The sequence below is a fragment of the Marmota marmota genome, unplaced genomic scaffold (genome assembly GCF_001458135.2).
Source record: "Marmota marmota marmota unplaced genomic scaffold, marMar, whole genome shotgun sequence".
NCBI lineage: Eukaryota > Metazoa > Chordata > Mammalia > Rodentia > Sciuridae > Marmota > Marmota marmota.
In genome coordinates this window covers 17,908,704-17,935,464 of record NW_026000101.1, presented here as the reverse complement: position 1 = coordinate 17,935,464, position 26,761 = coordinate 17,908,704, and the positions used below count along the sequence as shown (strand labels likewise).

Sequence of the window (26,761 nt, the reverse complement as noted above, 5' to 3'; positions counted from 1 at the left end):
CCTTCCTCCCCCCCCCACCCCCATTCAGACCAAACAAGAAGAGGAGGTACTGGAGTGGGAGGGAGCACAACTTTATTAGGAAATGTAACCTGAGGGACATCTTCAACAACACCCAATCCAACCCTTCACCTGGCTCCTAAAAGGCTATGTGCCAAAGATGATATTGACACAAAGGGCATATGACAAGATTATGGGGGTTGCTTCTGGAAGAATCCTTTGGTAGATGCTGCTGGAATTGACTAGGGAGGTGGTGCCCTCCTTTTACAATGAGGTAGATGGAACGTCAAAAGAAAACCTTTTGGCATGGAGGTGGGGTGTGGTCATCTCCCAGGGCTGGGTCCCAGAGTGAACATCCTGAAAGAATCAAGGCAGAAGGGTGCCTCCTCCCCCCTCAGCAATGGAGCTGGGACTCTTAGTTCTGAATAGGAGCTCTCAGGGCAAGGTGCTGGAAGGGTGCCCAGTAGAAGGTGGGGGTGCAGGGTTGGTTGGGCCCTGGGAAGCTGGCACAGGCTGGCGGCGAGCAAAGAGAACACCTGACAAAGGGGTGAGGAAATGGCAAAAAGCAAACACAAGCAGGAGAGGGTGGGACACAGAAACAGAAAGGAACAAAAGTAAGTGTCTTGATTGCTAGAGCACCACACACATACCCTTGTCACAAACCAATGAGGACAAGTCCCTCTGGTCAGTGAGAAACTCCTATGCCAATGCAGATACCCTCAAACAGGTAAAAAAGAAATATTGACACTAATACATAGTCCCATGACAAGGCAGATATCCCATGATCACCACGCCACAGAGGCCATGCCTTTGACCCCATGCCATAAACACACCCTTGAAACCATGCCAGTGTAGCAATCCCCTGAACCCCATGTTACCATGCAAGTTCAGCTATCCCTGAACCTCATGCTAGTAGAGAAAAATCTAAAACCCCCATGCTAGTCTAAATACCCCTGACTCCATGCCAGTGTAGACAACCTACAGTACCCATACCAGTGTAGACCACCCCGTTGATCTCTAGCGCCATGTTGATACTGCTGATGCCACTGCCTGCCAGATTGAGGGGCCCATCCAGCCGCTCTTCTGTCCAGGAGGGGGAGTAGTCACATTTCAGGGAATCAGATTTCAGACTTAGAAGTCCCCCATTTCTATAGATGGCCCATATTTCACTTTAGCCCCCATACCTGTAATCATACTTGTCTATAGAGGGAATTGGCTGCCCACCTTCAATACCTATCAGGTCTATCTTCCCTCAGTGCATAGGACTGAAGACCCCTCATCAATAAGCCCTTCCTCACCCCTCAAGGGAACTTTGCTGCGGGGCAGGAAACTGGGGGGTGCACTGGGTCGAGGTGGGTCCATAGGGCTCATTAGCACAGCCCTCTTCTCTGGAGGCTCCTCTGTTGCCAACTTCTCCCGTGCTGGTGGTCCCAAGGCAAGGCCCACAGGTAGTTGCAGATGAGGGGTTGGAATTCCACTCTCCTCTGGAAGAACAAGTCATTACCTCCTCAGGCCCAAGCAATGTGGTTCTTCCCCAAGTCTGGGACCAAGAGAGGTCATCCAAGCTCAAAGCACCAACTTCAATCTCTCTTCCCATCCAGAACTTCAGGCTAGAGGCTGGGGTATGGTGTCAAGCCCAAAGGGCCAATATATAGTTTTGGGTTGGTTTAAGAGAATTTGGGAGACTTTCTTGTTCTTGGTTGTCAAATAATCCAAGACATAAGGAGGCAGACCACATGCAAACAGGAGTCCTGGATGCATAGGGGTGGAATGAAGCTGCTATGGATAAAGCTGCTATGGACCTTTTCCTGAGCTTGGTACCTGGTACACCGGGTTAAGCTTGGAGTCAAGGCTTTATTGACTCCAAACCTCAGGACTTCTATACCTTAGCAATACTCAAACCTCAGAGCCCAGTCAAGTCTTGTTGCTCCCGACCTCAGGATCCCTACTATTTCTTTTTTTCTTTCTTAAAATATTTTTAGTTGTTGATGGACACAATACCTTTATTTTATTTATTTATTTTATGTGGTGCTGAGGATGGAACCCAGTGCCTCACACATGCAAGGCAAGTGCTCTACCACTGAACCACAACCCCAGCCCCCACTATTGATTTATTTATTTACCTATTCTATTGTGGACTGAGGCGTGCTTTTCCACTAAGCTACATCCCCAGCCATTTTTATTTTTTATGTTGACCATTTATGTTGCTAAATGGTCTTGCTGCCTTTGAACTTGCAACCCGTGTCCCGCAAAATCCTTTCATTAATGTTTCCTACATCTCAGAGCACGCATAGACCTCAAAACCACCCCGCCCCCAAAGCCTCCTGGGTTCCTCTCACCTTTCTTAATAGGGCTGGGACTCAGCTGGGCGCAAGCAAGCGCTGGTAGGCCAGAGGCGGAACCCTGGGCGGGTCCGGAACCAGGGCCGGAGAGAGGCGCGGGCGGGGCTGGGCCAGGGCCAGAGGCGGGGCCGGGAGCGCCCCTAGCGGGTGGCCCTGCTAAGGTGAAGAGCGGAGCTGCGGTGTAAGCTTGGCGACGGCCCTCGCGCCGATTGCTGTCTATGGCGGCCTGGAGTTCCCCCGGGGAGCTGAGCGCCCGCGTCTCGCACTCGTACGGGTACAGGTACTTCATGTACCTAGAGGCGGATCGGGGCAGGGAAGGGAGGCTGGGCCCAGCCGGTCAAGTCCCACACCGCGCTGCCCTCCACATCCTCACCCCCCACCCTGCGTGCCCTTCCCTTTCGCCAGCACCCCAGGCCTCACTGGGTGCGGAGAGTGAAGGCGGCTGAGGTGATGGTGGTGGGCAAACTGAGGCCCCGCGTGACCTCCCGCCACACTTTTCGGTTGATGACTTCCACCAGGCCGCCCTTAGCGGTCACCAGGCGAAACAGCGCATACAGATCCAGCACCTGCTTCGCCATGATGGGCACACGATTCACTGGTGTCCCTGATGGGGAGTAGGCAGCGAGTCAGAACACCAAGTAGGCCCCTGTCTGAGGGCATCCCTGGGGACTGAGGGAGTTGAGTGCCTGCACTAGGCTTAGAGAGGGAAGGCAGAGGGATAGGGAGGTAGGATTACAGGCAGAGCCCCCAGATCCTCCAGGGCCTCTATCGTAGCAGGAAGGACGGGAGTCTAGACCAGGGGTCAGCAAACTTATTCTGTAAAGGGCCAGATAGTAAATATTTCAGGCTTTGCAGGCCAATAGATCTCTGTCACAACTAGTCAACTCTACAATTGTAGTCTGAAAGCAGCCTTGGAGAATACCTACTAGAGAATGGGTGCAAATGTGTTCCAATAAAACTTTATTTGCAGGCTCTGAAATTTGAGTTCCACAAGCTACAAATGTTATTCCTTTTTTAATTATATTTTCCAAATAGGTTTAAAAAAAGAAAGAAAGAAAACCATTATATCTCGAAGGCAACTGGATTTGGCCTGAAAGCTTTAGTTTGCCCGTCAATCCCCGGGGTAGACTGTAGGAAGGACTAGGGAAGAGCTGAATTCCCCTAAACAGCAGCCCCCAATGGCTACCCAAGGCGGAGGTGGAGGGGAGCGGGGGCGGACAACCATGGCAGGTGGAAAAGAATCAGTTCCTGCCTGGGCCCCGCCAACTCTGCAGCCAGCGCCACCCCCGCCAGCCAGTCCTGACAAAAGGGCCTGTCTCCGCTGAGCGATGGGCCCCAGTTAATTCCTTACCGATCCCGTCCCCCTTCCACCGCCGCCTTTGGACCCGAACAATTAGCTGCGGCCTGATTAATGGGGGGAAATTATCGGCCCTGCGGGACCGCCCTCCCCCACTCCCCACCCCCCAACCGGGCAGCCCAGAAGAGGGAAGCAGGGACTTAAAAGGAGGCAGAGCTGGGGGTGTGGGTAGTGCTGGGATCAGCTCAGACTATCCCACCCCATTCTCAGCGTAGAGAAGGCTCCAAGGAAGAGGTAGAGAGGGGACACTGGGACCAGAATAACCAGTGTTCCCTGGGGAGCAAGAGGTCCTTGGACCCCACCAAGTGTCCCTGGGAAGGACAGAAAGGGACGCTGGGCCTGGGTGGTGGTCCAGGGAGACTTGGACCAGCAGCTGCACTAAGGGAAGGGGGGGCTGCAGTGCAGCCAGTTAATTAGCGGCTTATCAGGCTGCGCTCTGAGTGAGTTAATTAGCTTTGTAGAGAGAGATAATGAGTCAGTGTTCAGTCCCATGAATCTGGGGAGAAGCTGAAGTGATGAACTGCCGCCCACCCTGATCCCCTCCTGGACCCTTCTTGCATTATTTCTTCCAGCTCTGGAAAGGAATTCCTTCTCTGCCAACTTCCCATACTTACATGGTCCCCCAGCCCACCCCTTGGGAAGTCCTTCCTTCAGTCTAATCCTAGTCCTTCCTGCTACAGAGCACATGGGGAATTCCCTGACTGAAGCAGGGGAAAACTGAGAAAGACAAGGTTGGAGGAACTGGCCCCCTACTATAGAGAATTAAGGCATTACCAACCCTCTAGTACTGGGACCCCACCCCACCCCAAGCCAGTCACCCATCAGTTCCTCCTCCCACCCTCCCAATTGATTCCACACTCATTAAGCTGCCAGTGGGCTGGTGACTAATTAATCCTGGGGTGGAGAAGGGGGGCAGGGTCAGAGGTTAAAGACACTATTGAAGGCCTAAAGGACAGGTACTGCCAACCCTAGGCCCCTGCTGGGAGGACCCCACCTGGGGACTACATCCTGGTGTCTCCCTTCCTCAAACCTGGTAAATGGGGGCAATTCTAAGTCCTTCCCTGCATCACCTCACTCACCCCTCTTCTGCATGAAGCTAAACAGGTCATCCAGAAATTCCTTCCTCTTGGGGTCTGCATCAAGTTCATACAACTGGGAAAGGACCAGGGTCACTCTTTAGCTCCACAGAACCCCCTCCCCTGGGACCCCAATTCAGGTTGTACCCTGAACAAGAGTCCCTAGCTGAAGGGGTAAGTTGGGCCTGAATATGGACCCCCTGGTATTAGGCCCATCCCAGGGGTAGGTAGGGGTGCCTTTTTCTAAAATACACAGACCCATGCTGGCTAATGGTGCTCTGGGCATCTCAAAACACTCATAGGGAAATTATAGGGAAGAGGGGAAGCAGGAAGAAGCTCGGGCTGCTTATCCTGTCCTCGGAGAGGACATTCCCAGGAAAGAAGCCAGGCTAGGTTTGTGTTCCACTCTGAGGAAACTGCTGTGTGTCTGAGGATCATTCATTCTCATTCATGTGCAAGGCCCTCATGCTGTTCACATCCTTGTGTTCCTGGGTTTGTGTTGTGTAAAAGGCAGGAAGGATGCTCAGGGACTCCTGGATTGACCTTCTGGCCTGAGCTTCCAGAGGCAGTTACCCTGCCTACTGAGGAAGCTGCCACAGAGGCACTGGCCAAGTGCCACAGGACCCGAGGGGTTAAGGGATGAGGGACCTACCAGTCATCCTTCTAATTCCTAGTCACCTAGACCCCATCCCAAGCATCACCTCTCAAATGTAAGAAGAGCAATTCCCAGAGTAATAGTCATTGACCCAGAATAACAGTCCCTGAGTAACACCTATAGGTAACACTCCATCCCCCAATAAGAACTTTCAGAGAAAAGATCACCCATGAGTAACAAAACCTGGAGAGTCTCATGCCCACAACACAGAGCCCTGGTCTTAGATGAATAGCTATAAATAATATTCACACTCTCCAAGTAATAAGTCCCAGAGTAACAGTCACGAGGGCCATATCTCTGGAGTAACAGGACCCCGAATAACACATTCTTACACTAATGCCACAGAGTTCTAGCCACAGATGAAGACATCTAGAAAACATTGAAGACCAACAAACACCCTGCAAGTAATGCTGCCAGAATAGCACACCTGGAGTCACAGACCTGAGTAACACCTTCATAGTGACAGCCTGGACTAGTGTCCTTAGAATAAAACCCAGAGGGTTTCTCAGGGAGAAAGAACCTTGAATTAAGGTCATGTGAGTAAGTCTTGCCATTCTCAGCTGTATAGCGGCCTTTTAGTCACACTGTAGCTGTAGTGGCCAACACAGACTGGGAACTATCATCCATGAAGTTTAGGCCAGGTAGAACATTTGGATGGGAGAGTGGTGTGATAGGAAAGAGGAGGGGTGTACCAGCCTGCCAAGGGAGTGGCAATATCTATTCTGCCTCCAAAGACAGAGGGAAATGGTATGGGACACTCCTACTGGCCCTGGTGACTTGATGTGTGAAAGAGTAGGTAGAGTGGTGCTGGTACAGGAATTCCCAAGCCCAGAACCCTCTCCCTTAAAGCCCTCTACACCTCCCACCTTTCTTATGGACTCACTAATGGCTTCCAATTTGTCAGTCTCCGTGTTTTGGGGTGTCTTCTGCATCTCTTAGAATTGTTTTAGTGCACTTTCCACATATCTGAGTGTCTTTCCCACCCTGTCTATCCCCCAGTCTTGTCTCTCTCTCTCTCTCTCTCTCTCTCTCTGCCTTTCCTTCCTTTAGAGGGCGTTGGGGATGGAGGGACTACTGATCACTTGGCTCTGCTTTTGCCCAGAGGGAAGGAAGAGGGGAACCCTTACAGTGAGGGAATCCTACCTGCTTGAACTGTTCCTCATAGGTCCACTCGTGGGGATGGGGTCCAGGGGGCTGGCTGGAAGGTGAGCTGGGGCCCTGGGCCCTTGGACAACTCTCATCAATTGCCTCCTGCTCTGCTCCAGCTTCCTCCCCCTCCTCATCCTCTTCAGCATCCTCCTCTTCATCAGCCCCAATTTCCCCTAAGGCCCCCTCTGGAGCCTGCAGGGTCTGGGGACTAGGAAAGGGAGGTCGGGATGGCAGCGGTGGATGTGGAGGAACCAAGGGCCCCACCCCTTGGGCCAGACGAGCAGCCTGCTGTCTCTGCAGGACCTCCATTACAGCTTCCAGGCGCAGTCCCCCTGCTGGGGTCGGCCCTGGTACCAGGCGGGGCCCAGAGGAAAGGGCCATCTGTGGGGGAGGGAATTATGGGTGCTGGGCCTTGCTGCCCTACACCCCCCAACACAAGGGAGGTGGTCATGGATTCAGGGACATGCAGGGGGTCTTAAAAAAAAAAGACAGAGCTTTCCCAGAGATGTACAGAGACAGAGATAGAAAAAACAGGAGATACAGAGACCAGACCCAGGGAGTAAGAAATAGCCATGACTGAGGACAGGGAGAGGCTAAGCAAATCATAGAGGGTGACAAGGACCAAGGGAGATAGAGGAGAGGGGAAGAGAGATATGAGAGAGGGGGTGGGGAGATTGATTGAATATAACAGAGATACACAGATAGAGATGGAGATGGGACAAGGAGAGACTGAAGTGGACCTGAGAGAGACCAAGATGGAGAGGGACAGAGATTAGACAGAAACATAGATGGGAAAAGATGAGATTGATAGACATTGGGTAGAATGACATTGGGTAAGAGAGAGGAACAAGAAATAAAGGATGTAAGTGACAGGCAGTCCAGATAGAGACAGAGACAGAGTGAATCCAATAGAGACAGGTTGAGAGAGATAAGGAAAGACCGACGACGCAGCAGAAGACAGACAGAAGAGAGGTAATAGAAAGAGATGGGGCGAGACACAGAGACGGAGAGACTAGGGCAGGCAAAGGACAAGAATCAAGCAGGTGCAGGAACAGAGGGCGGTGGGGGCAGTGATTGGGAGCGGGACGAGACCGGACGGGCAGGAGGTGGCGGAGTCACTGCGCCCAGCTCTCTGGCTCCCGGCACCCGACAGCCGACAGCCGCACTCACCGGCCTGGCGCGGCCCGCTGCCCCGGGTGTCTCCACGGCGGTCCCTCTGCTCCGCCCGCCTCGGGGGCGGCCCCTGCTTTCGCTTGGTTCCTGGCTCAGGGTCCCCGCCGCCGTGCGCTCTTGCCGTCCTGCGCTTCTCTGGCAGTGGCGCGCTCACTCACAGCAGATCTGCTGGCTGCGGTCGCGGGGGCGGGACCCGAGCCCGGAAGGCGGGCGGGGATGCAGGGGGGAGAGGCCCCTGTGGGCTCTGCTTCTCTCAACCCCCCAACAGGTGTCTCCCACCTTCCTTACAGCCAGACTCCGGGGGAGGGGCGCTGGAGAGCCATGGGAAATCGGGAGCATGAGGAGTCCACGGTCGCTGGACTCTGGACTAGGACCCCGCCCCACCTCACCAAGACACCCGACACCCATACTCAGTGCCGGGCATGCACACACAAACAGCCGCTTTCACACACCAACACACCTGTCATAAGTTCAGGCACGCAGCTGCTCAATTTTACACACTGGGTTCCATGGCACTACAGCGTCAGAGACCTGGGCTGGCTGTGATCACTAGGTGAATCATTCTGCGGGATACTGGGGTGAGTGTTGAGCCTGGCCAGAACAGAAGCTTCTTCTCCTGCTCTGTCCACATGCTGTCCTCAACTGCATGCATGATGCAGTTTACACACAGGTGTGCATATGGCGATGTATCCACACCTATGTACTACCACACTCGGAGGTCTTTGAGCTGCCTATGCACCTGCAGCAAGGTATAAGCACCACATGCAACTACACAACTACATACAGTTCTGTCTTTTAAAAAATTTCTTGACATTCTATTATATATTTCCAAAGGTGCACAGGAGAAGAATTAAGAGTATAATGAGCCCCAGGCACTCATCATTTGTTTGTTTCACAAGGGATCAGCATTTTGCCCACTTTCACACACATTCTCCACTTGTGTGTTCCTGACACCCAAATCTCTATTTCCCCTCAGTCAATTGCTTTGGTCCCACCCTACCCCAACTATCCACCAGATGCTGTTCCTTTATTGGGGTTCCTAGGTGCCAGGCCATGATTTCTCTGAGCAGCTTGGACCCTATTCCTCTGGGGCACCACCCCTATACTTTTCCAGTTTTATTCGGTGCCCAAGGAGACCTCTACCTACCAAAGGCATGATGACCATCCTAAGGTGAGGGAATAGTAGGTGTCTGAAAGGGTGAAACATAGTATGGGTATGCAGTACCAAGGACCATTCTCAATGAGGTCCCTGGGTGACCTCATATCCAGTGAGGCCCACATGCCCAGGGCCATGATTCCTTTAGAGGGCAGGAATCTAGGAATGACCTTGTCTTTGCTCCTCCCTCCTGCTCTTCAAATCTTCAAATCAGTCCACTCATCTCAGCCTCAGCTTGCCCCAGCCCAGACCATCGGTTCTTCTTACCAGGATCTATGTTGGATGCTTGCTTTCCTCCTTCTCTGCAGCCCAGATCTAAGTCCTTACTCTCTATGGAAAATTCCACCACTTCCCCATAGGAGTTGGCTATGATTTCTCCTGAGGTAGAGCCAAATCTCCTTCTCTGCCCACTCACCCCTATGCTGGGCCCACAGAGGGGAGAACTGGTGAATGCAGAGGCCAATAATCATGCCCTCCTCATTTTGTAGATGACTAGAAGGCAGAGCTTAGAAATCCATGGAACTCCAGTGTCCAGCTTGCTTCTCTTTTCCCCAGCTTCCCAGGGCTGCTCACAATTTCTAGAGAGACAGATAAGTTTTCTCTTGAAAAGGTAGGAACTTGCTTAGGGAAATTCAGTTCTGAGGGTTTGGAGATTGCTTTTTGCAGAGTTTGGGTTGTGGGAGGAGAGAGGAATGGAACTGAGCAGCTACCCCTTTCCCTTCAAAATAAAAAGTATCAAGCAAAATAAACACACCTTTGTGGTCTGAGCTGGGAGGGCTACAACTGGGAAGGGTTAAGGGGAAGGAATAAGCCTGAATAGAACCTGGTTTTTCTCTCTTCATCTGTGAAAAGGAAAGGCTGCCTCTCACACCCACACAATAGTCTGGCCCTATACTTTACAGAGACAAAGACAAACAAAATAATCTAGACCTGAAGAAACCAATACTTCATTAATCCAACACATATTTATTGAGTACCTACTTTATGCCAGAAACTGCTGGACACAGGTGTAAATAAAACAAAGTCCTTGATATAATACATAATTCTAGTGGAGGAAATATACATTGTGTCTGATGGTGACAGATACCATGGAGAAGGGAATAGAAACTGGAAAGTGTATTGGTTATTTATTGCTGTGTAACAAATTACCACTAAACTTAGAAGCTTAAAACAAACATTATTTTCTCACAATTCCATGAGTTGGGGATTCACAAGTGGCTTAGCTAGGTGGTTCTGACTCATTAATTGTCTTTTATGAGACTATAGTAAAAATGTTGGCTAGGGCTGCATCTGAAGCCTTGACTGGGGCTGGAAAATTCACTTTCAAGCTATTGATAGGAGGCCTGTTTGTCCCCCACATGGACCGCTGTACAGGATTGCTTGTGTATCCTCTTGAAAAGGCAGGTGATTTCTCTCAGAGTGATCCAAAAGAGATTAAAGAAGCTGCAATGCTTTTTATGGCCCAGTTCTAAAAGTCACACATTGTCACATACATTGTTAAAGTACATAAGTAAGTCTAGCCCACACTCAAAGAGAAGGAAATTAGACTTTACCTTTTGAATGGAAGAATACCAAAACTTTTTGCAGAGTGAGCTGGAGTGCAGCTCAGTGGTAGAGCACTTGCTTAACATTCACAAGGATCTGGGTAACATCCCCAGCACTCACAGAAAAAGAAATTTGTGGAGGTATTTTAAAAACCACCATAGAATGGGACACTATTATGTAAGTGTTAAGTGAAGGACTCTTTGATCAGGAATTAAAAAAGGGAAGGACAAGAGCTATAAAGATATATAGGAGGGACTGTGGCTGTGGCTCAGTGGTAAAGTGCTTGCCTTGCATGTGTGAGGCACTAGGTTCAAGCTTCAGCACCAGGCAAAAATAAATAAAGATACTGTGTTTTCATGTACAAGTAAATATATATTTTTTTTAAAAAAAGATATATAGGAAAGAGCTTTGAAGTCAGAATAGACAATGCAAATATCCTGAGGTAGAAGAGTACTTGATGTGTTGGAAGAGAAGCTAGGCCACTGGTCCTACAGTAGTTGGGAGTGAGTTGGATGCTTGGTCAGAGGTAACATGGGCTTGGAGTAGGCCAATGGAGGGGGTGAAAGGACAATGAGATGCAAAACCATTGGAAATGTCTCAGGAGCTTGAAAGTCTGCCTCTAGCTGCTGTGTGAGAAACAGCAAGCGTGATCAGTTTACATGGTCATTGCAGTGGTCCAGGCAAGTGAAAATGGTGTTTTTGTCTTGAGTGGTTGCAGTGAAGTTGGCAAGAAGTGGCTAGAGTTTGGATATGTTTTGAAAATAAAACAGATTCATTGATGGATCATATATGGGATAGAAAAGAATGAGAGATGTCTAAGAGAACTCCAAGAGCTGAATAAATGGGAGTGTCCTAAATTAGAGAGTAAAGACTATAGTGAGTGGAATGGGCCAGGATTGGGAGAGAAATCAGTTTACTTTAGCATCTAAAGTATGAGATAACTATTAAACAGCCAAGTCAAAATGTTCAGTAGAGATGGAACTCCAGGAAGAGATGTAGGCTGAGACAAAGATTTAGAAATCAAGATATATAGATAGTATTTAAAGTCATGAAATAAATTGAGATCACTTGGGAGGGTACATAAAAAGTTTAAGGACCAAGTCCTCAGAAGTCAGAAGTTGAGGAGATAGGGTTGACAAAAGAGGCAATAAAGGAAAAAAGTATCCTAGAACCTGAAAGTGTTTTAGAAGTGATTGCTTTTGTCAAAAGAAAGGTGAGAACTATGAAAAGAGTACTGGACTTAGCAACAAAAATGCAGAGGATCTTGGAAGTCTAGTCATTGGTGGGTGGGGGGGGGAATGGGCACTGGGACATATCTGACAGATATATGCTCTGAGCCTAGAAGCAGAGCTGTTTTTACCAGGTGGGAGAAATCCTCCGTGGAGGTATGATATTGCAACCCAGGATCAATAGAGAAGCCCCAGCCAGGAGGTCCTGTTATAGCCAATATAGTAGTATCTGAGAAGGCCAACTTGCCTGGGCTTCATAGTAATTTAAAGCCACCCGTTTAGATTTTTTTTTTAATATTTATTTATTTTTTAGTTCTTGGCGGACACAACATCTTTGTATGTGGTGCTGAGGATCGAACCCGGGCCGCACGCATGCCAGGCGAGCACGCTACCGATTGAGCCACATCTCCAGCCCCCGTTTAGATTTTTAAATTTGAACTTTTGATGTCATTTTCAAATGAAGTTATACATGTAGTCTTTAGTATGTGTTCATTAGAATATCAAATTTAAAAATGTCTATATAAAATTATAACTATGTTTCTTCCATTTTATTTATTTATTGATACCAGGAATTGAACCCAGGAGTGTTTAACCACTGAGACACATCCCCAGCCCTTTCTAATATTTTATTTAGAGTTGCTTAGGACCCCCTAAGTTGCTGAGGCTGGCTTCGAACTTGCAATCCTCCTGCCTCAGCCTCTCAAGCCGCTGGGATTAGGGGGCATGAGCCACCATGCTTGGCTCTCTTCCATTTTTAACATACCCAGAATTCTAAAAGGTGGGATTAGTCTGGGCCTTACTCAACACAAGAAGGGCAAGACAGGTGAGGAAAGCTTGGTGCCTAGAGTATAAATGTTAAGAATAGGTCTTTTGATGTGAGTGCACTTTAGTCCTAGCCCTATCTAATTCTCATACCACAGGTACAGTGTCTGCTCCCCACTCCAGCTTCCTCCACAGAAGTGCTGGGTCCTACTGAAAGGAGACCACAGAATGGAGGTACTCCTGCCCTAAGTGCAGATGGATGCCATATTCTGGGAACCCAGAAAAAAGCAGACTTGAGAATGATGCCTTTTAGCTCAAAAGTGGGTATACACTGCCACCCCATGGCCATCCAGGGCTGGATTCGGAAGACTGTTCCTAGAATTGTACCAGCACAGTAAAGACAAGGTCCAAATTTGTGTTGGAAGGGATCTTATTACACATGCTAATTTCAAGGCCTCACCTCAGAAAGACTGACCTCTCAGGATGGAGCTCAGTGATCTGTGGACTCAGTGAGCCTCCTAAGTAATTCCTAGCCACAATCAAGTACACAGTTCCTACTACAGTCCAAAGCCATTGTTTTATAAACTGAATTGTAAGCTAGAGGCCTCCTGAGGTCCCCCAGAAATTATAGCTTTCTCTGCTGCTCAGACACACAAAGAAACGGAACTGTTCAATAGGTCTTTATTAACACAGACAGACAGATGGACAGAGAATATAGCACAGGCAGTGTTCTGGAAATGGTGATGGTGGTGTGCGTGCGTACATACAGAGAAAACCTTCTCTAGGCCAGAGAAGGCCCCTTGGACCCAGGCCTACCTCTTCAGGCCTCTCCTCAGTGGTGAGACCCCAAGTTTCCCATCATACCCCAAGGGAAGGACAGGGGTCTTTCGGAGATGGAGGACCTTTAATTCAGCATTCTCTACATTCCTCTGGTTCCCCAACTGACTTGGTTGCTGAGAGGGTGGGGGACAAGCTGCAGGGGCACTTGCATAGCAGGGAAGTGGAATGGGGATAAGGCATATGGTGAGGACAAGGGAGGTGAAGGGGAAGGACATCATAGCTGTAGGTGAAGGGGGCCTCCAATAGGCAGCTCCTCTTCCCCTTTACCCCCCCCCCTTCCCAGATTACTGCTGGGTTGAGGAGTCAGGCAGAGGCAGAGTGTAATAATACTCACCCCACCCTTAACTCCAGAGCCCGATTGCAGACAGGCATCTCTGGAAAGGCCTGAGTTAGTGAGTGAAGCTTGTGATATGTGTTGAAACATGACTGGCCCCCTAGGTATACGTGGGACTCCCTCTCTGGATGAGTGAGTGCATGATCCCGCAGTACACACAGGTCTTGGCATCTAATATATATGTCCCATTTGTTCCCATGGGTCTCTGTATGGGATGTATAAGCATGTTATGTCCCTCCTTGTCCAGCAGGACCTCAGTATCTGTATGGTTTGAGTATGTCCCTGTCTGTACATGGGGTTCCAGCAAGTGGATGTCTGCAGGCCTGCCTGCTCCTGTCCATCCACAGATCTTCCTTCAGGCCTGAATGGTCAGGGGTCCTGGCCAAAGAGGTAGGTGGTGAGCTCAAGCTGGAGGCCCCGGGCATAGGAGCGAAGGGTATAGAAGAGAGTGAGGAAGTCCTGGGTGCTAAAGACAGTGTCAGCCAGTGCGAATGCCAGGGTAGATGGGATGACACCCCGTCCGTACTCCACCATCCATGTGTTTGGCCCCCACTCCACAGCTGTTGCCTCGCCAGGCCCGTGCATCACTGTTTCTCCTGGAGGAAAGGGAGCACCCATGTGAGGAGTCCAGCTCTGTTCTGCCCTTCCATTGCTGTGCTTCCCTGGCCCATGGTAAGTATCCTTATCTGGGGGTGGGAACTGAAGAGACAGTTTCAGGAAAGGAAAAGGTCTTCTTACCTCACTGGACTGATCTCCTATCTTGAAGGGAAAATGACTCAGACAACCAATCCTAAATCTTCTGTGGGGGCTCATGTTCTCTCTTGGGGGAAGCCATGAAGGGCTACCCATCTTGGCCAAGGGTTACTGAGTGGAAGTCTACATTTCCAGGTCTCATAAATATCAACTGGAAATTTAGCTAAACTTGGGCTTGGCTGGTTAGATATGGAGGGTTGGTTACAAGACTTGCAAGGCTTTCTGTTCAATCACAATTTCTATATGTTTACATTCAACCTCAAACTTACTTGGAAGCCCAAAGCTCTACTTTTTATGTAAATTGCTTCATTATTAAAAAAAAAAAAAAAAAAAAGGTGAGGGAGACAACTGTCTTATAATATCTGGGTGTAAGAGTGTTGCTGAGAACCAATTTTTCCCCCAGCAATTGCTAGAATATTGGCTGGGTAAAACAGTGTCTAGGCAAATAACATCAGACATGCTTAATAGGAAGTTATTACATGTTGTGTCCCTTTAACATAGGAGAGCAATAAGGTCCCTCAGATCTAGCCCCCAACCACTTGTGGCCTAAGGGGACAGGGAGAAAACCATGGGGAGGGCCCACTCCCTGCCCCCTCCCTTCCCCAACTGTATGCCCTCCCCTGCTCCCCTCACACCCTCCACTCCCTGCCCCCGCTTCATGAGGGCACCCACCTCTCTGATAGTCTCCTAACTCACCTGGGTAGAATACCTCACTTTTGGTGGTACCCTCTCTCCACTGGTGGAAGATGCCAGAGATGATCGTGTCTGAGATCTCAGCCCAATAGCGCCCTAAGTGACAATCGGATGGACACCAACAATTAGGGTATCCGCACTATCATATTGCCCAGCCAAATACCAGAAAGGAGGGCTTGGGCCCTTGTATAGCCCCAGCCTCCCAGTCTGGCCCGCCGCTAGCACTGACCCGAGTGGCCGCGGGAGCCCAGGGCTGTGCCGAAGAGCAGCACGTACTCGGACAGCGAGGCGTGCAGAAGGCACATGGCACCCATCCAGCCGCCCGCGTTCACGAACACCCACTGCAGCTCCTCGTCAGGTAGCACGTGGCCTGGGTGCAGCCGCCGCAGCTCCACGATCAACCGAGAGAAGGCTAGCTCGTGGTCCAGCCCTGGCGGAAACGGAGGAATAGCAGAGTCAAGGCAAGCTCCAGGCCCGGCCTCCCGGACCGACGGCGCCCTCGGAAACCTCGGCTCCCCTCCAGGGCCGCCCGCCCCGCTCCCGCCCTCAGCCCGCTCACCAGCGTACTGCCGCGCTAGCTGCGCGATCTCTTCGTGCTGGAAGACGAAGCTCCGCGTACCCAGCCAGAGCCAGACAAGCTGGGCCAGCACTGCCACCGCAGCCAGAAGCAGTGCGACCCACGCCCACCGCCGACCCACGGCCCACTGCATCCTGGTGGGCAGCGCAGGAGGGAGGCTGGGGCTGGGACTGGGGCTGCGACTCTGCCTCCGAGCCTGCCGCCGGCTGCCCTCCGCTCGCTCCCCTGCCAGCACCGTGGTATGGGCACGCCTTGGCCAATCGGAACAGTTCGGGCACCCTAGCACCGCCCCTTCGGTTGAACCATTTCCTCGCCAAGCGCGTAGAGACGTAGGGCGGCACAGCTCACGTGAGGGGAGGGCGTGGGCTAACCTCCGGCTGCGGGCGTTAGGGTTTTCAGGGAGGGTCTTTCCTCCGCCGCGCGAGATGATGATGGGGGTGGGCGGCGGAGAGACCCAGATGGGCTCTCTAGCTGGCGAGCCCGGAAGTAGAGCCTTCTGCGACTCGTGATTGGGTCCGCCTTTGAAAGCACAGAAACCTGGAGGAGGTAGTGCAATCCTTGAGCGTTAGGGAAGGCTTTCCAGAGGCGGTGACATTAGTGAGACGTGGAGGGCATTCCAGTCAGCGGGACCCACTCCGGGAACAGAGGCCGAGAAGACAGCATGGAGTCTTCAGGGGCCTACAATTTATTCTTTGTTCCAAAGCACGGAATGTGAGAGGTGGCCTTGCAACCCATGGAGGGTCATCCCAGGTATCAGGAGGGCAGCGATAGAATTGGATCTTGCCACAGAGTGGCACAGGGCTACACAGTGGAAGGGAGCAAGGTGTGAGTTGAGGAAATCATGACTATGATCCAGGTAAGAAAACAGGTCTCTGTTATTGGAGACGGAAAAAAAGAAAGGGCTTCAGAACTCTGGAAATATCCAGAGTTAGTAGGCTTCCTCTCTCTTCTTCCTGAAATACTCTTTTCTCTCCAGCCCATTCCCACACCTTCTCTATAGTTGGCTAATAGGCACTTGAGTGTCCGGTTCTGAAGTTCAGATCCAGTCGAGGTAGATGATAGGAGTTGTCATTCTTTCAGGGATATGGCTCTAAACAGTGCAAGCATGATCTCATTCCAGTTTAGAAATCTCACTGGGAATCCTACAGAAAAGATGGTAATTAAAACGCCCGGGTTCGATCCTCAGCACCACATACAAACAAAGATGTTGTGTTCGCCGAAAACTAAAAAATAAAATATAAAAAAAAAAACCTAAAATATGGGGAAGGAGGGGGAAAGTGCTCGGGAATGATATTGGCCAAAACTTATATTGTCTATTGTGTGCATGTACAAATATGTAACAACAAATCCCACCAGTATATACAACTACAATGCACCAATTAAAAAAACCCAAAAACATGGATAAAATCTCAAAAGGAGGGAGAATTGAAAAGATAAGGTGAAGGACAGTGTTCTAGAGAACACCAACCCTAAGGGATAGGCAGAGGAAGAAGAGAACAAAAACGAAGAGAAGCAAAAGAGAAAAAAGAGGCAGCATAGTGCTATGATTAATATATGAATTCTGAAGCTGGACAGCCAGGTTCAAAGCCTAGCTCAAAACCACCTAATAGTGTGATCTTCGACAAATTGCTTAAACTCTCTGACTCAGTTTTCTTATCTGTAAAATGGAACAAATAAAAGCACATACCTTTATGGTAATAAAGAGTGAGTAAATATTTTTAAAGCAATTAGTGTATGGCACATGGTGGTCATTGTATGTGTTATATGAATAAAAGATAAAGGAAGTAGAAGAGAATAGTCTCACACATGGGAGTGATAGAATGAAGGGCCAGCATAAATATAATTGAGAGGTTCAATAAGACAATGGGAAATAATCATTAGATTTCTCAGTAGGGGCATGTGGCAGAGAAATGAGTGTTGTCTCCAAGACTACATTCATGAACCCATTTCCTTTTGCTCTTTTTTTTTTTAATATTTATTTTTTAGTTTTCGGCAGACACAACATCTTTGTATGTGGTGCTGAGGATGGAACCCGGGCCTGACGCATGCCAGGCGAGCGCGCTACCGCCTGAGCCACATCCCCAGCCCTCCTTTTGCTCTTGAGCAACCAGATTATATTCCATTCTACTCTGTATTTAGATGAAACCAAGTGATTGTATTCTAGGCAATGAAATATAGGCAGAAATTAAATGCCACTTCCAGATCTGGCTCTTAAAATGTCTTGTGAAATTCTTTACATTCTTTCTCTCTCCCTTTTTCCCTAACAGTACTGGGGATTGAACACCCAAGGCCTTGCACATGCTAGACAAGTGCTGTACTACTGAGCTACATCCCCAGTTACAGGCACATGTGTGCGCGCACACACACACACACACACACATTTTTTTTGGTGGCGTTGGGAATCAAACCCAGGACCTTATGAATGCCAGGCAAGGTACTTTACTACTCACCCACATCCCTAGCCCATGAGCCACATCCCCAACACCCAAGCCCTTTTGTATTTTTTATTTTGAGACAGGATCTTGCTGAATTGCTTATGCAGGCCTTGAACTCATGATCCTCCTGCCTCAGCCTTCCAAGTAGCTGGAATTAAAGATGTGCACCACCATACCCACCTATGTTGTCTTTTGATCCTCATGTTACCATAATTACAGAGGACATAGTAGAGAATTCTGAAGCCTTAAGGAATGGTAGAGCCACTAGGACTGTGGAGCCTAGGTCCCTGAATGCTGCATAGAGCAAAACTTACCCCCATCCCAAATATACACCATGGATTATAATACCAAGCCACTGAGCTTGTGGGTTGTTTGCCACTGAGTTGAGGGTTATAGCAAACAAGGTTACTGACTAATACAGGGCAAAAGACATCCTATAATTTTTGTGCAGATGAGAGTAGAGGATGAGAAAATAAGACTATTTTTTAGAAACTGGGTAGAGAAAAGAATGATAAACCTAGGATTAGTGGCACAGGTCTATAATCCCAGTTACTTTGGAGGTCAAGGCATAATTCAGGGTCCTTCAGCAACTTAGAGACCCTGAATCAAAAAAAAAAAGACTGGGGATGTGATTTAGTGGTAAAACACCCCTTGGTTCAATTCCAAGTATCAAATATTAATAATAAGAAAGAAAGAAGGGATTATGTAGAGGAGAATGCAAGGTTGAGGGAATACGTTTTTATATTTCCTTTGGCTTCTATGGCACTCCTTTTTTTTAATATTTATTTTTTTAGTTTTTGGCGGACACAACATCTTTGTTTGTATGTGGTGCTGAGGATCGAACCTGGGCCACACGCATGCCAGGTGAGCGTGCTACCACTTGAGCCACATCCCCAGCCCCTATGGCACTCCTGAGTTAAGTATTGTCCAAGAACCCTGAGGCCCTTCTAGATAATTCCTCCTTGATCTTTCCTTTCTCCATCAAGTTTCTTAAAAACAAAACAAATAAACAAACAAAAAAACCCTCCATCTTTTCAGACTCTACTCTTTGCTGCACAGAATATAGTAACTATCTTTTGTCTGTATTAGGGTAACAACCCCTAAAACTCAGGGACCCTTGGGTAGGAGGGGCTAGCCCAAAAACTTGGTTTCTGCCCTCCCCCACACCCCCATTTCAGGCAGTCTTCTGAGACCATCTGGTCTTGCAACTCCCCTGTCTGGTCTTTCAGGAAGCTCCTCTAGCATACTCTGTTTTTTTTTGTTTTTGTTTTTGTGTTTTTGTTTGTTTGTTTTGTTTTTTAAGTGTTTTGTAAACTTAAATGACCCCAGTTAGGAAGACTAAGTAAGGCACTAAGGGTCAAAGCCATCATCCCCAGATGTTATCGCAGAAAACACACCTCTGGGATCTGGGAGGAAGAGTGCTGGGTAGGCCTCATCTAAGTCATTCTCCTTTCCCTCCAGAAAGTGACCTGGAGAGATACAGAGGAGACTAAGGAGATGTTCCTAAAGAGATGTTCCTGGCCAGGCCCAGTGGTGCATGCCTGTAATCCCAGCGGCTCAGGAGACTGAGGCAGGAGGATTGTGAGTTCAAAGCCAGCCTCAGCAACAACTAGGTGTTAAGCAACTCAGTGAGACCCTGTCTAGGTGTTAAGCAACTCAGTGAGACCCTGTCTCTAAATAAAATACAAAATAGGGCTGGGGATGTGGCTCAGTGATTGAGTGCCCCTGAGTTCAATCTCTGATATCCTCCACCCCACCCCACCCTCTGCCAAAAAAAAAGAAATGTTCCTGAAGGAGGTCAGAAAATCAGTTGTCCTGAACTAGGGAGGGGCATTGAAACACTGGTGTCTCTGGTGTCCACTCAACAAAGACACCTGCAGAAGTAGAAAAGTAAGGTTCTGATCCCAGTCTCAATCCCTCCTATACCAGTGGGAACAGGTAAAACTCATCCTTCAGTTCCTGCTCTCTGTCCTGGACATAGTGGCCTCTTCAGATTCCAATCTGAGGACTCTAGGGCAGAGATCAGGTAAATGGCCAGTGACCCAATTTTTACAGCTCAGCTACAGAAATACCTGGCTCCGCCTGGCCTGGCTTGGGGGAAGGGGCCTCCTTGCCACAGTCCAGCTTTCAGCTCACTAGGTTTCTGTCCTGAATCCCATTGAAGTCTCACAGCACTGGGAATTTTCTTGGAAATCTACATTCAAATTTCAGCTTAGCCACTCATTCTCTGGGTAACCTGAGGACTCTGGTCCCCACTATGATATGGGGAGGAGATTTAGACAATATTTAAATGGCTCTTTAGGAGTGCCAGGTGAAGGAGATGGAAATTTACCCCCACCCCATAGGTCCCAGGGATCTACAACTGTTCCCCTACCTGCCCTCCTGTCCTGCCCTAAATGAGCCTGCCAAAAATAACTGACCAACTGACCTGGCCCTGCTAAACCCTATAAAACCCAGACCCTTGTTGGAGCCCGCCACCATTTTCTCCTTTCTAAAATATGACCCTCTGTTGCTTAATAAAGCATTGCTGATCTATTGAGGTCTACCTCCATTTTCTTTTCATATTCTCTTTCATATGCTTTCACCAGGGGAGGAATTAATTTGAATCTGTTCTAGTGTTAGCTAATCGGTCTGATAGAGTAAAAATTTGGAGAAGGGGATATATAAAGGAAACAAACACTTCTGATGCCTCCCAGATAGCTGGAGCTACTTAGCTACTGACAGTCCTGTCCCTTCTTCACCCACCTGCTTATCTTTCTTTCTTTCTCTCTCTCTTTTTCTCCCCCTGCCCTTCCTTGCTTCTTTCTTTCTCTCCCTCTCCCTCTCTCCTTTCCTTCTTTTTTTCTTTCTTTGTTCTTGACACTGGTCTCAAATGATCCTCCCACTTCAGCCTCTCAAGTAACTGGGACTACAAGTGTGCAATTCACCATGTCTGGCTCTTTTTATATCACTTATAGCCCTGTTACCTCTCCCACTTCTTGTGTTTTTCATCTGTGTGTGTGTGTGTGTGTGTGTGTGAGAGAGAGAGAGAGATAAATATTGTTACTCCCCCCCCCACACTTGTTTCTGCTGTACTCCTCCAGGTAATGCCTGAGGGACTAGCGTTCAGCTATCAAGGCCCACCTGCACCTGCAGGATTAACCTCTTTTCCACCACAGCTACTGAGCAGGTGACTCAGGTGTTTGTTAGGTCCAGAGTCATAGCTTTACTAGAATAAAGTTCTGAGAGAGTAGAGGCCATGCGTAACTTGTGCGCACAGGGAAATCCTAGCCTAGATGCTTAGCACACAGCTGATGCTCAGTAAGAATTTGCTGAATGAATGGCCAGATGAATGAATGAGTGCAGCAAAGAAATCTTGTAAACGTCCTGGGGCAGAGGGACTCTGCAGTAAGCTCCTTTCACAGAGGACTTTCCAGTACTGGATCTAGCCCTGGGTGGAGGGCTATCATATAGTTCAGCCTGCTTCTCTGCAGTCCTGAGCCCCGCCCTCAAGTGGCTGGCAGGCCTCTCAGGTTGTCACGTGTTGGCTGCCGGCCAATGATCGGGACGCAGGGCGGGGCGGATAGAAATGGAAGGGAGAGTTGCGGCCCCACTGGCGTTCCTGAGGATCCCGGGGGTGGCCTCATGTCGCACGGCGGAACCGATTCTGAGCACCGCCGGCAGGCGTCAGAGGCGGACTCCGCCGCAGCAACCTTCCGGGCTAGCGGTAATTGTAGGGCTGCCCGGTCTCGCTGGGACGCAGAACCGAGTCCTCCTCTTCCTTAGGAAGCTCCCTTGCCTTGTAACTCAAGGTCCGTGGGGCCCACCCGGACTGAGAGAGAAGAGCTGTAGGGCATTTGGTGTTGGGAAGGTTCAGCCCAGGGTCTTTAGCACCTTCCTGAGCTGAACGGGGCTAGAGGACGCCCCAGAGTTTGGGCCTGCTGGTGGGTGAGGTTCAGGGGAGAGGGTTACAGAGCTTTGCTGACTGATCTTGACTGTTTGCCCCCAGAGCATCAGCATATTCGCTACAACCCGCTGCAGGATGAGTGGGTGCTGGTGTCAGCTCACCGCATGAAGCGGCCTTGGCAAGGGCAAGTGGAGCCGCAACTTCTGAAGACAGTGCCCCGCCATGACCCCCTAAACCCTCTGTGTCCCGGGGCCACACGAGCCAATGGAGAGGTAAACCTGTACAGCCCACACCCACAAAGTCAGCCAGCAGGGAGTAGTCCCCCCTTAGAGCAGCCCTTCATCCACAGGTGCAATGGACCTCCTCTGAGTCATATCCCACCAAGTCTTTTGGTTCCCTGGAGGGGGTCTTTTCCATTCTTTGCACCCTGTGCTGCCCTTGAAGCCCACCAGGTGGTGTAATGGAGCAGTGAATGCTTCTAGCCCATCTTTGTCAGTAGGTGAATCCCCACTATGATGGCACTTTCCTGTTTGACAATGACTTCCCAGCTCTGCAGCCTGATGCTCCTGATCCAGGTATCCTGATTTTAATTACTGTTGGGGAGGAGGGAGGATAGACCTCTTGGAAAACTTTTGCTGCACAGATGTCCCTTTATTTTAGGACCCAGTGATCACCCTTTGTTCCAAGCAGGAGCTGCTCGAGGAGTTTGGTAACTATGGATTTCCCCTCTTACAGCCTTCAACCCAGGGTTGAAGACTAAGCCCTGTGGTTAGACCCTGCCCCTAGTACCCAAGCTCTGTCCTATGTTGTCCCTTTTCTCCTCACTGCCTAGTAAGGTCATGTGCTTCCACCCCTGGTCGGATGTGACACTGCCACTCATGTCAGTCCCTGAGATACGAGCTGTCATCGATGCATGGGCCTCAGTCACAGAAGAGCTGGGTGCCCAGTACCCTTGGGTACAGGTCTGTTTGTTTCCTGGATGGGCAGGGAGGGGGCAGTACAGGTTCAATTCAAGGGATTAGCATTTCCACAGGGTATGGTTGGGAGGGAGTTGATATGATATGATTTTTTTTTTTTTTTTTTTTTGCTATTAAATCTCCCTACCCCTACCCAATAGATCTTTGAAAACAAAGGAGCCATGATGGGATGTTCTAACCCCCACCCTCACTGCCAGGTAAATGTATTATGTGCTCTAGTGGCTTTCGTGGCTGGATCCAAGCCAGCACTGTGGGAAGGGTAACTGGATAAAGGGATGGGACAAAGAAAATATGTTAGTGATATGGAGGCTTGTAGGTAAAGTATCTGCCTGCTTTTCTCTTGACAGGTGTGGGCCAGCAGTTTCCTGCCAGATATTGCCCAGCGTGAGGAACGGTGTCAGCTGGCCTATCAAAGTCAGCATGGCGAGCCCCTTCTGATGGAGTATGGTTGCCAGGAGCTACTCAGGAAGGTGGGAGATTGCCAGGCCCTGTGTTCCCAGAGTCCTCAGCCTTCTTACCCCAAAAGAGATGTGTGTGAAGAATAGGATAGAAGGTAGCAAGAGACTTGATAGAAGACACTAGTTGTGATCTAAAGGAAAGATGATAGTAGCTTAAGACTAGGGTGATAGTGGTAGAAGTGGTGAGAATCCATCAGATTCTTTTCTTTTGCTTCCCATACCTATTTACAGTTCCCACCTCATTTAGCATACCCACTTTGATGAATTCATCTCCATTCTATGTGCCCAGGAGCGTCTGGTCCTAACTAGTGAACACTGGTTAGTGCTGGTCCCCTTCTGGGCAGTGTGGCCCTTCCAGACACTATTGCTTCCCCGTCGGCATGTGAGGCGGCTGCCTGAGCTGACCCCAACTGAGCGTGATGGTGAGTCTCTCAGCTAGGATCCTGGGGCTGGGCATTGGATGGGGCTGGCTCTGGTAGGGCCAGTATCTGGTTCCCAGGCTAAGAGTCAGGTACTAATTCCAGATCTAGCCTCCATCATGAAGAAGCTCTTGACCAAGTATGACAACCTGTTTGAGACATCCTTTCCCTACTCCATGGGCTGGCATGGTGAGGCTTTTTATGTGTATATCTAGCCCAACATTTCTGGACTCCCAGGTTCCAGTTCAGGGGGCTAAAATCCTTACCAGGTTTTGAAATACTTACTGGGGATTGTTCAGATCAGGGATACTTAACTGAGGGTGGAGCAGCAAGCTTGGCGAACTGTTATCAGGTACTGTGCAGATCTCTGGTGAAAGATGCCAGGAGATGTAGTTTTCAGGTATTTGACCTGTTTTGGGGTAGAGGCTAGACTGAAGAACTGAGAAAAGGCTCTTACCACCATCTCTGCCTCTTCTTCCTATCAGGGGCTCCTACAGGGTCAGAGGCTGGTGCTGACTGGGACCACTGGCAGCTGCACGCTCATTACTACCCTCCACTCCTGCGCTCAGCTACTGTCCGGAAATTCATGGTTGGCTATGAAATGCTGGCCCAGGCTCAGAGGGACCTCACCCCTGAGCAGGTCAGGACTCTGGGGCATCCTGGATCCCCAGATCACATTTTCTCTTCCACTTTCCCAGGGCACTCTAACAATCATGACTCTGAAAACCCCTATTAAAACCTAGGTATTCCTAGGTACTCAGGAGCTGCTCAACTCTAACTTCTCTGGTGACTTCAGCAGTCTTGTCACCAGTCTCCCAGTCCCATAATCCCCAGTGTCTTCTGGGTGCTAAGAATTCCATCCTGCCATTCTGGCTGACCTTCACCCTCCCTGATTGTTCCTTATCTCCCTTCCAGGCTGCAGAGAGACTAAGGGCACTTCCTGAGGTACATTACTGCCTGGGGCAGAAGGACAGGGAGACAGCCACCATTGCCTGACCATGTTGACCACAGAGCCTTGAATCCTTCTCCCTGAGGGAATTGGGTCCTGGAATTTGGAGATTAGCCTCAATAAAACTGTGCTCTCAAACTTTAATCACGTATTCTGACACCAGAGGAACTGTAACCTTCAGGGATCGGATTAAAAGCCAAGGGAACAGTTCCAGCCACAACTTTTCCTTGCCTGCAGATGTGCAAAAACTTGATGCAAAAATTCTACCTCAAGTCTCTGAACAAAATTAATATTCAGTATTGCATCTGGCCTGTAGATTTCTTTGTGGTATAAATGGCATTCCATCTTAGAAAACTGTTTAAAGCTGGGTGGGGTGGCATATACCTCTACTCCTAGCTACTTGGGAACCTGAGGCAGGAGGATCCTGAGTTTGAGGCCAACCTGGGCAATTTAATGAGACCTTGCCTTAAAATAAAAATAAAAAGGGTTGGGGATATAGCTCAGTAGTAGAGCACTTAGCAGTTGTCTAGCATGTGCAAGGTCCTGGGTTCAATCTCAATCTCTAGTACTACCAAAGAAAGAAATAGTAAACTATTTCAAAAGCTTGTGTTCTTAGTTGTATGGGTTCAATCTCAATCTCTAGTACTACCAAAAAAAAAAGAAGAAGAAGAAGAAGAAGAAGAAGAAAAAGAAAAGAAAGAAAGAAAAAGAAAACTATTTCAAAAGCTTGTGTTCTTAGTTGTGGCTAAGGCTTTGGGAAGGCCAGTGCTCCCTTTACCACCAAGCCTGGTGTTAGCTCACCAAGTCTGAGCCTGAGGATTTGGTGGGGAGAGGGTAAGCAGGAGCCTACTCTCAGTGGTCAGTGGCCAGACCTTGGGCTTCTTGCCAGAACCCTGGCTTTGTGAGTGACTATAATTTGGCTCTGCTCCAGCCCACAGGGGCTAAAGAGACGGGTAGGGAGCATGTAGGTGGCTTTGTGTTTTGGCTTCTCTAGACTCTCACATACAGAATGGGCTGGCTCAGTTCAGTTGCCTCTGTGCCCTGATCATTGCACAGGGTAGAAAACAGCTCTGGCAGAGAATGGGCAGCCAGAGTTAAGAGCCCCAAGGCCTAGAAGTGTTGCCGCTGTTTACTGGTGACGAGTCCTTGCTTCCCCAATGCTGAAGTATAACACCAGAGAAGCACACCAAGGCAAGTTTAAAATGGAAAATAGAAGCTTTATTAAAGGACAGTAGAAAAGACTTCTCCCCTGAGACAGAAGGGGACCCAAAAGGTGGAATCCGTGGAAGGGCGAGATCTTCCCCCTTTTATAGCTAAGGTCTCCTTTCAGTTTCCCGAATTCCTGTCCTTTGTTATCTTGCAGTGTCAGAATGTAGGTGAGAAGGCCCAAAGGGTGGGGGACAGGTGGGTTGAAGGAGTAATCTGGGCAGGAAGGGCTTTTGGATTAGCATCTCCATGTTTGCTGGGAGCTGCATCATTAACATTTCCTTGGATGGGCTCCAGGCCTTGGGGACTTTAAGATTTCAATTCCCCCAAGTGCTGCTCTGGTTTCCTGGATTCCATTCTCAATAATGTCCTCCATTTTATTCATCTTACTCGATATTAGAACGGATTTACCTAACTACACTGACTACCTATCTTTAAAATCTGGCTTCAGAAAGAGGGTACAGTTCTCAGAATGACCCTGGGTCTACCCCCACTGTTCTGGATCTTTCCCTGTGTAACAGTAGGAGAAGACTGATGCCACCTGGTAACCTCCAAATTTTAAGGTGAATGGAATAACCAGGATGGTTAGACTGCTGGGTCTTCACTCTTTTCCCAGGGGATCCTGAGTCTCTGGGCGGGGAAATCATGCTAAGGCTGAACAGTGATTGAACCTGGCCCAGAAGAACCTTGGCTGCCTGCCTTCCATTCCAGGATCTTTTTTTTTTCTGAAATCTTGGAGGGGAAGTGCTTGGGACTTGTGAGTGTTGTCCTGGTCTGGAAGGAGATCAGACAG

At 49.2% G+C, this 26,761-nt stretch overlaps 3 protein-coding genes across 8 annotated transcripts; 1 reads left to right on the top strand and 2 right to left on the bottom strand.

Moving 5' to 3' along the window:
• Positions 1-50: 50 nt before the first annotated feature.
• On the bottom strand, positions 51-8,618 carry Arid3c (AT-rich interaction domain 3C). 2 transcript variants are annotated; one of them, XM_015492409.2, is made up of 8 exons: positions 7,747-8,618; positions 6,571-6,957; positions 4,776-4,848; positions 2,760-2,943; positions 2,337-2,632; positions 1,296-1,481; positions 991-1,080; positions 51-533 (listed from the first exon to the last, which is right to left on the bottom strand). In XM_015492409.2, the coding sequence occupies exons 2-8, from the start codon at positions 6,955-6,957 to the stop codon at positions 433-435; spliced, it is 1,317 nt and encodes a 438-aa protein (XP_015347895.1). In that variant the 5' UTR covers positions 7,747-8,618; the 3' UTR covers positions 51-432. The 2 variants fall into 2 exon arrangements, with proteins under 2 accessions (XP_015347895.1, XP_048639420.1); XM_048783463.1 differs by lacking the exon at positions 991-1,080 and having other exon boundaries at positions 7,747-8,609.
• Positions 8,619-13,105: 4,487 nt separating this feature from the next.
• Positions 13,106-15,901, bottom strand: Sigmar1 (sigma non-opioid intracellular receptor 1). Of its 2 annotated transcripts, none has more exons than XM_015492408.2 (4): positions 15,621-15,901; positions 15,291-15,491; positions 15,065-15,157; positions 13,106-14,081 (listed from the first exon to the last, which is right to left on the bottom strand). In XM_015492408.2, exons 1-4 carry the CDS (start codon positions 15,769-15,771, stop codon positions 13,870-13,872), a joined length of 657 nt encoding a protein of 218 aa, XP_015347894.1. In that variant the 5' UTR covers positions 15,772-15,901; the 3' UTR covers positions 13,106-13,869. The 2 variants fall into 2 exon arrangements, with proteins under 2 accessions (XP_015347894.1, XP_015347893.1); XM_015492407.2 differs by having other exon boundaries at positions 13,106-14,211; positions 15,621-15,894.
• Positions 15,902-21,613: 5,712 nt separating this feature from the next.
• On the top strand, positions 21,614-24,906 carry Galt (galactose-1-phosphate uridylyltransferase). 4 transcript variants are annotated; one of them, XM_015492404.2, is made up of 11 exons: positions 21,614-21,779; positions 22,062-22,231; positions 22,459-22,534; positions 22,620-22,668; positions 22,792-22,921; positions 23,077-23,133; positions 23,284-23,406; positions 23,684-23,816; positions 23,919-24,002; positions 24,299-24,453; positions 24,729-24,906. In XM_015492404.2, exons 1-11 carry the CDS (start codon positions 21,698-21,700, stop codon positions 24,807-24,809), a joined length of 1,140 nt encoding a protein of 379 aa, XP_015347890.1. In that variant the 5' UTR covers positions 21,614-21,697; the 3' UTR covers positions 24,810-24,906. The 4 variants fall into 4 exon arrangements, with proteins under 4 accessions (XP_015347890.1, XP_015347891.2, XP_048639414.1 ...); XM_015492405.2 differs by having other exon boundaries at positions 21,615-21,864; XM_048783457.1 differs by lacking the exon at positions 21,614-21,779 and having other exon boundaries at positions 22,090-22,231; positions 22,456-22,534.
• Positions 24,907-26,761: the final 1,855 nt, after the last annotated feature.